The 13638-nt window shown below is 34.0% G+C and overlaps 1 protein-coding gene across 1 annotated transcript in view; it reads left to right on the forward strand.

Annotated features, from left to right (window-relative positions):
- The window catches only part of LOC102807521 (alpha-1,3-mannosyl-glycoprotein 4-beta-N-acetylglucosaminyltransferase A-like), a 73432-nt gene extending 63169 nt beyond the window's left edge, over positions 1 to 10263 (forward strand). The window contains exons 4-14 of the mRNA XM_085497729.1: positions 342 to 475; positions 1623 to 1669; positions 2015 to 2128; positions 3930 to 4005; positions 5580 to 5694; positions 6338 to 6468; positions 6865 to 6972; positions 7374 to 7567; positions 8367 to 8533; positions 8853 to 8965; positions 9685 to 10263. Coding sequence (XP_085353855.1) covers positions 342 to 475; positions 1623 to 1669; positions 2015 to 2128; positions 3930 to 4005; positions 5580 to 5694; positions 6338 to 6468; positions 6865 to 6972; positions 7374 to 7567; positions 8367 to 8533; positions 8853 to 8965; positions 9685 to 9708 — 1223 coding nt within the window. The 3' untranslated portion in view covers positions 9709 to 10263. The remainder of the gene's footprint in view (positions 1 to 341; positions 476 to 1622; positions 1670 to 2014; positions 2129 to 3929; positions 4006 to 5579; positions 5695 to 6337; positions 6469 to 6864; positions 6973 to 7373; positions 7568 to 8366; positions 8534 to 8852; positions 8966 to 9684) is intronic.
- The last annotated feature ends 3375 nt before the right edge of the window (positions 10264 to 13638 follow it).

Genomic DNA, 13638 nt, shown 5'->3' on the forward strand with positions numbered 1-13638 from the left:
ATTCATTATTTGCGGAAAATTTATTTAAATTAATACATTTTCTACTATCACTACAGTCTGGTGCAAATTGCAAAACGTGTTCATTTTCGGCTAGCAAGGAGATTATCGCGATGGTTCAAACTACTCACTGACTATTATGGTAATCATCTGCTCAGGCATCAAGATTTTGCAAATGGTGTTCAATAATAATTTCATATTTATAATCAGTTTATGTTATATGAAAATCCTTCAGTTTTTTTTTGAAAAATGTTTAAGGATTATTTTCTAAAATCTGTCACTGAATCATTGCAAGCATTGTGAAAACTTGATTTCAGAATAATATTTGAAATGTCTTTTCTTAGTTTCCATAGTAATAGGACTACCGACTATTAAAAGAGAGGTCCAGAGTTATTTACTGGAGACTCTACAGTCTTTAGTGGATGGTTTGTCAGATGAAGAGAAATTAGAGTGTGTTATTGTAGTATTCATTGGAGAAGTAAGTCTGTCGGATTATGTCAAAATTTATGATTTTTTTATGAGGTTATTACAAGAATACTGCAACATATGCATGTAGTAAAGTGATCATATAAATTGACCCATAACGGTGGTTGATACAATCCCTGTACTCTCTGGATGCATGCTTTGCATTATTCTTGTGATAACCTTATTATTATACACCTGTTTCATGCTTGTAGTATTACTTTAATGATAGATATCAGTCCAAAATAGCAATGAAGAATGTTTTGCTATGTGCGAACGTTCAGTTTCAGTTCAGTATTTTCATCGCCTACTGAATGATAGCGCTGCAATAAGCAATAGAAAGTGTTCAAATGAGATATTAACATGACAGACTATTTCTAAATAAAGAATAATTCAAACATGTTCGTAACACTTTCAAACACATCTGTACGTCATTCTACAGAGAGGTAAATTCTATGTTTTTGGTGATGTATAATAATGCTCTTGACAATAACAAAAGAGCCCTGAATTCAGCGATAAACCCTTATGAATATCTATTCCCGTAATGTACATTCCCAGAAGGCAAAAATCACTTGTAGTATTACATCTCTTACATCACTTGTATATTCCTCCAGTCCATTAAAGAAAATATTGGGGAATAAAATACACAACTAAATTAGTTTCTAGTGTCAAATTTTGATATTGAAATATTTTGAGACAGATACATGTAGCTTAGGCAAACTTATTTACTAAGACAACCAGAAAATTCATCGCATTATTGATGCCAAAAACTAGAGAAAACCATGCCAGCATTCTACTCCTTTGACACAACAACAGATAGGATCTATACAACACTAATTTCACACATTTTATAGCATGGCAGTGTTGAAAGATGTATGCAATTTGAATACAAAAACACAATCCACGAATTCACAGATGTTATCAAAAGAGAAAATGGCAGATCGTATGGAAGTACAGGAAGGTGTGAAAAACAAAAACTTTCTTGCCAAAAAAGAAATACGAAATAGGACAAATATCCCCTTGTACATATTCATATGGTTTGTTTGGGATCTACAAAGATTTGCAATACCAAGAAAATCACGGGTTTTCAAATTCTTACTACTAACTTGTACCCTTCTCAGTATTAACATAAAACCGTTATTCTTATAATTTACATGTTACAGACTGATTTATCATATATAGAACAGGAAGCAGAGCTAATTAAAGACAGGTAAGTTACATGTGGAATAATCATGACACTACATGTACATGTATACCTACATTATGTCTGTAATCTAATGTCATGCTATATGTATAACTGAGTCTGGCAAAGTGTCAAAGCCTCACTGAATTGTGGGCTCTCTCAATTATCCATCACAAATTTCTTTTTAGTGTTAAAGGGTCGGTGGTTGTTTGAATTTCCGGTAATGAATTTGATGAATTTGACATGAATTAGTCAATGAGATGAATTTGACATGAATTAGTCAATGAGATGAATTTGACATGAATTAGTCAATGAGATGAATTTGACATGAATTAGTCAATGAGATGAATTTGTGTATCTTTGATTGTTAAGGTTTCCAATAGAAGTAGGTGCTGGTCTCATTGAAGTGATAGCACCACCTGTTGGCTATTATCCAGACCTGGATAATTTGAAAGAAACTTTTGGTGATCCTAAAGAACGAGTTAAGTAAGTATTCGTCATCACTTTGATTTTGTGCTTATACATGTATGAACAACACTGGGAATGAAGATATATGTTAGACTGCACGATTGATGGGGGAGATTCAACTAAGGTAGTAGAGGAAATTGTACCCATAATCCCACCTTGTATCCTATTTCATATCAGATTCACATCTTATATCCTATTTTTTACCCATAATCCCATACTATATCCTATCTTGTACCCATAATCCCATCCTATATCCTATTTTGAACCCATATTCCCATCTTATATCCTATCTTGTACCCATAATCCTATCCTATATCCTATTTCGAACCCATATTCACATCTTGTATCCTATCTTGTACCCATAGTCCCATCCTATATCCTATTTTGAACCCATATTCTCATCTTATATCCTATCTTGTACCATAATCCTATCCTATATCCTATATCGAACCCGTATTCACATCTTATATCCTATCTTGTACCCATAATCCTATCCTATATCCTATTTTGTATCGTATTCACATCTTATATCCGATCTTGTACCCATAATCCCATCCTTTATCCTATTTTATACCCATAATCCCATTCTTTATCCTATCTTGTACCCATAATCTAATCCTATTTCGTACTGTATTCACATCTTGTACACATATTCCCATCCTATATTTTATTTTGAACCCATATTCTCATCTTATATCCTATCTTGTACCCATAATTCCATTCTATATTCTATCTTGTACCCGTATTCCCATTTTATATCCTATTTTATACCTATATTCACATTTTATATCCTATTTTGTACCCATAATCCCATCTTATATCCTATCTTGTACCTATAATCCCATCCTATATCCTATCTTGTACCCATAATCCCATCTTGTATCCTATCTTGTACCCATAATCCCATCTTATATCCTATCTTGTACCCATAATCCCATCTTGTATCCTATCTTGTACCCATAATCCCATCTTGTATCCTATCTTGTACCCATAATCCCATCTTGTATCCTATTTTGTACCCATAATCCCATCTTATATCCTATCTTGTACCTATAATCCCATCCTATATCCTATCTTGTACCCATAATCCCATCTTGTATCCTATTTTGTACCCATAATCCCATCCTATATCCTATCTTGTACCCATAATCCCATCTTGTATCCTATATTGTACCCATAATCCCATCTTGTATCCTATATTGTACCCATAATCCCATCTTGTATGCTATTTTGTACCCATAATCCCATCTTGTATCCTATGTTGTACCCATAATCCCATCTTATATCCTATCTTGTACCTATAATCCCATCCTATATCCTATCTTGTACCCATAATCCCATCTTGTATCCTATTTTGTACCCATAATCCCATCCTATATCCTATCTTGTACCCATAATCCCATCTTGTATCCTATCTTGTACCCATAATCCCATCTTGTATCCTACTTTGTACCTATAATCCCATCCTATATCCTATCTTGTACACATAATCCCATCTTGTATCCTATTTTGTATCCATAATCCCATCCTATATCCTATTTTGTACATATATTCACATCTTTTGTATTCTGTCCTGCCCACTGCTGATTTGTGTCCTGCTAGTGATTCAGTCTGTATTCAATGCTATCTTGTGTTCTTCTCTAATAATACCTCATCTGCAGTTTAAATCCCTGTCTAGAATATCTGTCTTGAATATTTGCCTAAAGCCTGCCTTATCTCGTTTATCCCAATTGTGATTTTATGGGTGAATATAATTTTGTGAGAATTTGTTTTTCCACATTCATAATGACATGGTTTTTTTCTTGTTTTTATGTTCCAGATGGAGGACAAAACAAAATTTAGATTTTTCCTTTTTAATGATGTATGCACAAGTTAAAGCCACTTTCTATGTTCAGGTATGTGTCCCTCAGAATTGTTCTTCGAATACTACACAGATAACACACTCGTATCCTTGGGGCGGAGCTACGTCACAAGGCGTTCCATGTTGCTAAGACGCGCACCACTGTAACATACATTTCTATGGACTGTGCCTGCTGCTGTGGAACGCCGGTCGAGCCGGTGAAAATTAGTAAAAAAACAACACAAACTCAACTTTGAAGTAATCCTAAACAACCAAATTTATATATGTTACACACGCAGGGCTAATCTTGTTACACTGTTCAGGGGAGTCAACCATCCCAAAGTACCATTTTCTGCGAGTGTTTGGCCTTTGTTTTCACTGCGATGGTTGCGATGAAAATGCCCGGATGTTCGCCCCCGAGGATACATACATGTACCTATTGCCTAAGATTAAAACGTTTTAGACTCCTGCGTGCGAAGCACACAATGGGAGTCTTTGCAGTTAGTTTGTCTGTATGTCTGTATGTGTGTGTGTGTATGTGTCCGTCTGTTCCACTGATATCTCAAGAACCATACATTGCTTTTTGATGAAACTTGGTGCATAGATGCTCTGTGCCAATGTGCAGATTTGGTTAGGTTTTGGTAGAAATCTGTGCATATTAATTACCTCATTTTCATTTTTAGCTGTTCCATGACTGTTCCACTGATATCTAAAGAACCACTCATTGGATTTTGATGAAACTTGGTTCATAGATGCTTTGTACTAATGCCAGGTTTTGATTAGTTTTGAGTATCTGTGCATATTAATTTCCTAATTTGCATAATGATCAGTAAATTTTCAGCTTTTCCACTGATATCTCAACTACTAATCATCACATTTCAATGAAACATGGTACATAGATACTCAAAGACTATGCAGAGATTGATTGTTTTGGGACAAATATTTGTGCATATTAATCACCTAATTTGCATAATTATTCAATATTTCGGCTTTTCCACTAATATCTCAACTGCTAATCATCACATTTCAATGAAACTTGGTACATAGATAACCTAGGACTATGCAGAGACCTGATTAGCTTGGGGGTAAATAATTGTGCATATTAATTTGCATAATTATTTAATTTTCAGCTTTTCCACTGATATCTTGAGTACTATTCATCACTTTTAAATGAATCTAAACTATGCTGAGTGCCAATTGGTTTTCGGTATATATTTATGCATATTAATCATTAATTTGCATAATTAATCAATTTTCAACTTTCACACTGATATCTCAAGTACTAATCATCACATTTCAATGAAACTTTGTACGTAGATGCTCCAGGACAATGTAAAAATCTGATGAGTTTTGGGTTAAAATCTGTTCATATCAATTCCCTAATTAGCATGATAATTCATAATTTTTTGGTTCTGATCACATTTCAATGAATCTTGGTACATAGAAGGTCTGTTGCATTGCACAGATCTTATTAGTTTTACACTCAAATCTGTTCATTTTAATTTTCTGATTTGCATTTCCATCAATATCTCAAGAACAAGTAATTTTGAATTAATTTTTACTGTGTCTCTAATACTCTCAGCACACGGGAGTTCTTTCTAAGCTTTCTTTGATTGTTTTTTGCAACAGTTAGAAGACGATATCATCGCCAAACCAGGGTATATAACAACCATGAACAATTTTGCACTTCAACAAAAACAAGATGACTGGTTCATGTTAGAATTTTCTTCATTAGGTTTCATAGGTGAGTTCTTGTTTATAATTTCTATATAGAAGATATCACAGTAGTCCAGCCAATAAGATATCAAACAAATATTGTTCTTCCAAAATTTGGAACACATCAATCTATATTAAAAGCTATGCCCATATTTTTGGACTGACAAATACCCTGTAGTAAATATTGGAAAATCAACCTTTTCACCACCACCAGTTTCCTCTTTTCATCACAAGTTTCCTCTTTTCATCACAAGTTTTCTCTTTTCATCACCAGTTTCCTCTTTTCATCACAAGTTTCCTCTTTTCACCACCAGTTTCCTCTTTTCATCAAAAGTTCCAAAGAGTAATTAGCTTGCAGTCTGCGCTATCCTTAGAAGATTGGGACAAAAATAGCCAAATTTAAAAGAGTAAAAACTGAAAAATTTACTCAAACTTTGTCTGTTGGCTTTAAAATTAGGGTTCAGTTCCAGAAATAATGAAAAAATTGAAAAAAAAGTGCGGACAAATTTGGGTGAGAAAGTCTGGTTGTGAAAAGGTTAAACATGTGTAAACAACTGTATCCAATTGATGCACTTACAACCTACTTATGTATTGGTATAATGCCATGTTGTGTTTGTGCTATCCTAGTTTTTTGTAAAAATTTAAATAACGGCTTTTCTTTTTACTTCTAGGAAAGCTTTTTAAAACTTCAGACTTGAATTTAGTCATAGAATTTTTTCTAATGTTTCATCGAGACAAGCCCATTGATTGGTTATTGGATCATATTTTGTGGGTGAAAGTGTGCCACCCAGAAAAAGATGTTGTGAGTATTCTGCATTATTTTCAGCCTCTGCCTTGATAATTAGAGCCCTGTGCACTCATTGTATATTGTCAATAATATAATAGATAGACATTTTTCTCAGACATTAGCTCTTAAATTATGACTACAAGCAGATTTTTTTATTTTTAAAATGATCGCAAGAACACCAGATAGTATGAACTAAGGCAGTTCAGGATCACATCAACCTCTGCTAAACATTGATTGATACAATCACCCACTGTCTTTGTACATACTTTGTCGTATTCTCATGGCAATTCCCGTTTGGTCTGAAAGTAACTTGTCAGTGATGAAAATGGGTACTGCCACATGATTTGTTTTTCTTTCTGTTTTTTGAACTGACAAAACACTTTCTTCTCTCTCTCTCTCACTGATAATTAGAAACACTGTGCCAGAGAGAAGGCAGCACTGAGAATACGCTTCAAGCCATCGTTATTCCAACATGTCGGCATGCATTCTTCTTTGCCTGGCAAGGTACAAAAGCTTAAGGTGAGACAATACATGTACATACTGATATGGTTAATTAATTATTGGTTAATTAAGATACACTGTTACTTTGTTGAATCCAATACCATTGGAAAGTTTTTTTTTTAATATATACTGGAACTCAAATATGTGACATATAAATTAAGAGTTATACTTAATCGTATTTATTTGTATTCATACATGTAGTTCAATGTAACTCAATATCAACCGAATGAATAGATTCTTATCATTTAGTACACTATCAAGTTTCAGATCAAAGATTTTTGCTTAATGTTAGTGCATTAAAATTATGTTCCAAAATTGAGTGAGATACCTTACCTGATTGGTGGCTGACATACATGTACTATTGCTTTTGTTTTTATGGGCAAGGTTTTTATAAGTGCACTATGTTTTACCTCATGTAGGATAAAGACTTTGGAAAGCAACCGTTACACAGAGCACATGAAAATCCAACTGCACAGGTGTCAACAACAATCAAAGTCTACATGAAATACTCATTAGAAAAAGCTTACAAAGGCCAGGACTTTTTCTGGGGTGTTATGCCAAAAGCTGGGGACGTAATCCTCTTTAAGTTTACACAACCTATTATCTTTGAAAAGTAAGTGCCTGTAATTCCATGGAGAATAATAGTGTTCGAGAAGGAAACTTTTATTTGCGTACATATTTTAACTCCAAACTCCATGTGCGAGGTATGAGGATGACCAAAAAGAGATATTATTTAATTATTACCAAATCAACTGATAACCATGTTCAATTACTGTAGAATACTTTATTTTCGCTCGGAATTTATTTTCGCTGTTTTCGCTGAAGGGATGATTCAGTGAAAATAAAATCCAGCGAATATACTTTTTTTTTTCTATATTTCACATTCAACTCGTCAAAAATCAGTGAAAATAAATTACATACAAAATGCCCAAAAAGTCGTTTCAGCGAAAGTTTATTCTAACGAAAATAAAGTATTCCACAGTATGTATACAATTGTGATAGACCTTTGTCTTGATCTTAAACATGTAGCTGCATTCTACTTTTTGCCAACCTTTATACTCATGACCTTTTTAAAAGGCAATGTGACTAACTTGTGTAAAGTCTATATAATTCTGTTAGATATTGCATCTGGAAAAAAAGATTTAGGAACATGATTTACAAATAATGAGCTTATAAACATAATATTAAAGCACCACTATCATTGCAACATTTCAAGTTCAATGTGGGTCCCATGCAATGAGTACAGAACATGTAAATTACATTGTTTGTTCACATGAAATAATTGGCAACTGTGATGCTTTTGTTTGTATTATGGATATAATTATAACTATACTCTGCATAATGTCTATTACTATGATAATTGGGATATCATGTCATCTATAAGATCTAGTTTATACATCTACTTTCTAAAGGTACAGATTTACCAGTGGTAACACGGAGCATCCTGGTGATGTGTTTTCAAATACTACTGTGGAGCTACTACCTCATCAGCTAGAACAGAAACAAGAAGGTTTATTAGAGATACAAAGTAAAACAAAATCATCATATAAAAGAACTGCTGATGGTTACTATGAAGTAGGTAAGTACTTGATTAAAATTGGAAAGTGAGGGTTCTGTCAGTGGTGGGTGTGGTCATCAGAATGTCAGTCTGGACTAGGCACTATCAGTGGTGGATGTGGTCATCAGAATGTCAGTCTGTACTAGGCACTATCAGTGGTGGATGTGGTCATCAGAATGCCAGTCGGGACTAGGCACTGTCAGTGGTGGATGTGGTCATCAGAATGCCAGTCTGGACAGGGCACAATCAGTGGTGGGTGTGGTCATCAGAATGTTGATATGTAAGCTACTGTAACAGCCATCTGATTTGTCCTGACATTTCAATTCCAATTAATTTTCAGGACAATTTATAGGTGGAAAGGCTGGTGCTAATATTGATTCTACACTGGGTGCAATTGACACGCTTAGGTTACGTGTATTAACAGATGCTAAGGCATGGGTGATACTCAGCGAGGTTAGTAAGGTTACTCTTTTTAATATTCTTGCCAATATACAATTTGTGAGAATTCTTGGGGGAGGGGGGGGGGGGCTCTGAAATGACTTTGTTGTTTTACCCTCAGAGTAATAAATTAAAAAGTGTCATTTAGTTTTATTGTATTCAGAATTAAAGTAGAAGCTTACTGATAATTTAAAAAAAACCAGAATTTATTCATTTTGCAATAAATTGTACTCCACTCCAAGGCAATATAAGGTATTGACCTAAAAAAAGTTGGTGGCCACCAGCATTTTTTTCGAAAAATTGATGGTTGTATTTTAGTGGAAAGTCGCCATTTTGACACTATTATAACACTTTTACCACAGGTTCCTATGGCAGAAGTATTATGTAATATCTCAAAATCTAGCCTGGTGACATAGGCTGAAAATATCCTATATTGTTAATGATGGAGTACTTTTTGTTGTTCTGAATTATTTAAAAAATCTGGGTTTTAAAAAGTGTCAAAAAATGCAATTTTTCTTTAACATTGTGTTCCATGGAATTTTTCTGAAAATAGCAATTTTCTAGTATGTTTCTGAGGGCCTAAAATCCTTGCCCGAAACAAAACACTATTTACTCAAGGTAGTGACTAGCTATTTTGTACAATTCAATACGAATTACATAATTTACGAATACATATGTATAACGATTTGTGAACAGCGATGATGTGAATGTTTTTTATCTTCTTTAATTCACAGATACACATTGTTGCAAAGAGGTGACCGTCATCAAGAAGAACCATATCATTGTACTTTTTATCTATTTGAATGTAATATTTTATACTGAGATCTGAATCATAGTTTTTCAAGCTCTGAAAGGTTTCCTCATTGCCTGAATGATATCATTGTGGCTTGCTGTGACAGGAATCTTGCATATTTCATCAGCTGTTACAGCATATTATGTTTTTTACAAAAAGCCACATAACATGTATAAGCTGTATTCCTGATTACAATCTCGTCAGTTCCTCTACAGACTAGATAAGAATTCATTTATACTTACATTATATTTATCTGACCGAGTTTTCTTTTCTTTTTTTTAATTTTGTTATACAAAATTATATTCAATATTACTGTTGTCATAGTTATTCTCTAGTTGTGGGCTATGTATATGTATACATAGTGTCTGTAGCATTTCATCCATTTGTGCCTTTGTCAGTTAGAAAAGCATTTTAAATATATTTCTTGGATTATTTACAATTTTCTAAATTCTTTAAGACTTGTAAAAATGATTCTTAAAAAGTTACTACTGTACAATTACCTATATATGATTATTGGTGGGGGAGGGAGGGGGGGATGTTTTCACTTTATGTACTTTATTACTATCAGTGTTACAGCCAATCAGAATGTACTTTTATGACAGGACTATCTCTAATATTGTATTACTAGTCTATGTGGTCTAGTCATTTTTTTTTCCAACGAATTAATTAAGCAATATCTAAGCTTGGGAGTTTTATAAATAATCATTATGATTCAATCGGCTGAAGATACCGTAGTTTGCTACCATTAAAACACAAACAAAATAATCACTAAAAAGTAAATCCTTGAAAAATTATTGTGTGATATTTCGCATACATGCCAGTCATTCATTTTTTTACAAAGAAAGAAGGACGTGTTCAAGATTATTCATAGGAATCCGTGTAAACACATCATTCTATGAATTACTAACACTAATATTCAATTTTTTTATTTTTTCATGACTGCAATATGTAGCTCTTATAACACTACATAGACCATGCAACACAATTTTGAGATACAATATGGAATATTTCTGCTATAGTTGTAAACTACTCAAAACATGCAGTTTTGATAAGTCTTTGAGGTAATTTTGTGGAAAATTTAGTTTGGTGACTATATATTTTTATTTCAGAATTTTGAACATTGCTGTAACCTGGTTAGGGTTTGCTGGATTTCAAAAATTTCTGAGTATATTTTTTTTTAATGGTAGCGAACTTATCTTAATGTCTTGTGGTCCCATGACTTGCATCTGTCCTGACCACTGAAGTTTTGTTGGTGTACTCGGTACTGACCTGCACCCTCAGCTTATTGTGTTATTCCTATAACTGACTAATCAAAGCAATATTTTTAATTTCAATTTCTGTGCATGTGAATGTCTGTTAAGTCTAAAGTCAGTCAAAAGTCAGTCAGTAATGACCCAGTTAAAAGACATACACTTGTTGGTTTATGTACTTGGAGATGCGTTTCTAATTAAGTAAATATGGTATCTGAAATTCCAACACAGTACCTCGGGTGAACAACTCATAGGATAGTTTACAGGGTAATGTCATAAGGTATTATGCTTAGTGTTACAAAATTGTGATGTTTAAGTGAAACTTTTGCATATTATTTGACTGTTTTTCAAAAATTGCAAATTCTTATCTGGGGCAATAGAAATTGTAACTGTTGTATACATACATGCACGCACACCACCATATTGAAACATTTTATAATTTATAATTTTCTGTAATGTTTTTTTTAACTTGATGTACGTTCTTTGAAAGCATTAACAGTTGTTACTCTGCATGCATTTAGATATTGTGTAAACTGTATTTCCTCGTTTTGTGTACATTACACTTGAGCCATATTAAACATAGATTGTTTATAGGTTGTCTGCAGAATACAGTGTATTCGCGAAAATTATTTTTTTGTTGTACACAGTGTTGGACAGCCCTGTCAACTTAACATTCTCAGAATCAAGCACAATAAACTTAAACACCGCCCTCTTGTGGCCATGATGTAAGATAATTTCGTTTTCATAATACAGAAAGTTGTACATATTTGTGATTGCTAATTAAATAATTGTCTATATTGCTTGTGCATATTTGAAATATTTATAACTAATATTTTCAAAATAAAGTCTGTAAATGAAAACCTTGTCCACTTTCAATATTTTATCGTCTATCAGCTATATATTATAGCACTGAATAAGTCAAAATAACGCCCAGCTAAAGGTTGAGCTATGTACAGGAGTTTGTGCGTTCACTGTTCCTACTACTGCCATTTGTTAGTTCTGCATGTATACGAGCAAAACATGCTGAACTTTCTTTGAAGCCTAACAACATTCTGATATGTTCTTAGCCAAAAATAGTTGGTGTATTTGAACTGATGGCTGTCTACCTGCGAAAGAAAGGTTACATAGTGGTTATGAAAGGGCTATATACACATTATGTAAAGGTTGCTGTAGTATTTACTGTTACTCAGTGTTGACAGAAATGTATATAGTTCGTTCTCCGTATGTATTTCTGAATTTAGAGTTCACAGAATAGAAATTATCCTTCTCTATCACAGCCTGGGAATATTGACTGTTTAAAATAGATATCTACAATTCTTTTAATGGATGATATTGACCATGTGCACATTATCAACGTATTGATCCCTAAACTGTTTTTAGTGAATATCAATTCCTAATATTGACTGATATGATATTGACTGCCCTGTCCTGTTATTAAATCAAGGTCCCACTTTGATACTCTCTGTCATAACATGATATTGACTGCATTACCATGACATTGACTGCCCTGTCCTGTTATTAATCAAGACCCCACTTTGATACTCTGTCATAACATGATATTGTCTGCATTACCATGACATTGACTGCCCTGTCCTGTTATTAAATCAAGGTCCCACTTTGATACTCTCTGTCATAACATGATATTAACTGCATGACATTGACTGCCCTGTCCTGTTATTAAATCAAGGTCCCACTTTGATACTCTCTGTCATAACATGATATTGACTGCATTACCATGACATTGACTGCCCTGTCCTGTTATTAATCAAGACCCCACTTTGATACTCTGTCATAACATGATATTAACTGCATTACCATGACATTGACTGCCCTGTCCTGTTATTAAATCAAGGTCCCACTTTGATACTCTCTGTCATAACATGATATTGACTGCATTACCATGGCATTGACTGCCCTGTCCTGTTATTAAATCAAGGTCCCACTTTGATACTCTCTGTCATAACATGATATTGACTGCATTACCATGGCATTGACTGCCCCGTCCTGTTATTAAATCAAGGTCACACTTTGATACTCTCTGTCATAACATGATATTGACTGCATTACCATGGCATTGACTGCCCCGTCCTGTTATTAAATCAAGGTCCCACTTTGATACTCTCTGTCATAACATGATATTGACTGCATTACCATGACATTGACTGCCCTGTCCTGTTATTAAATCAAGGTCCCACTTTGATACTCTCTGTCATAACATGATATTGACTGCATTACCATGACATTGACTGCCCTGTCCTGTTATTAAATCAAGGTCCCACTTTGATACTCTCTGTCATAACATGATATTGACTGCATTACCATGACATTGACTGCCCTGTCCTGTTATTAAATCAAGGTCCCACTTTGATACTCTCTGTCATAACATGATATTGACTGCATTGCCATGGCATTGACTGCCCTGTCCTGTTATTAAATCAAGATCCCACTTTGATACTCTCTGTCATAACATGATATTGACTGCATTACCATGACATTGACTGCCCTGTCCTGTTATTAAATCAAGCTCCCACTTTGATACTCTCTGTCATAACATGATATTAACTGCATGACATTGACTGCCCTGTCCTGTTATTAAATCAAGGTCCCACTTTGATACTCTCTGTCATAACATGATATTAACTGCA

The sequence above is a fragment of the Saccoglossus kowalevskii genome, chromosome 4 (genome assembly GCF_978046115.1).
Source record: "Saccoglossus kowalevskii chromosome 4, keSacKowa6.1, whole genome shotgun sequence".
Taxonomy (NCBI): domain Eukaryota; kingdom Metazoa; phylum Hemichordata; class Enteropneusta; family Harrimaniidae; genus Saccoglossus; species Saccoglossus kowalevskii.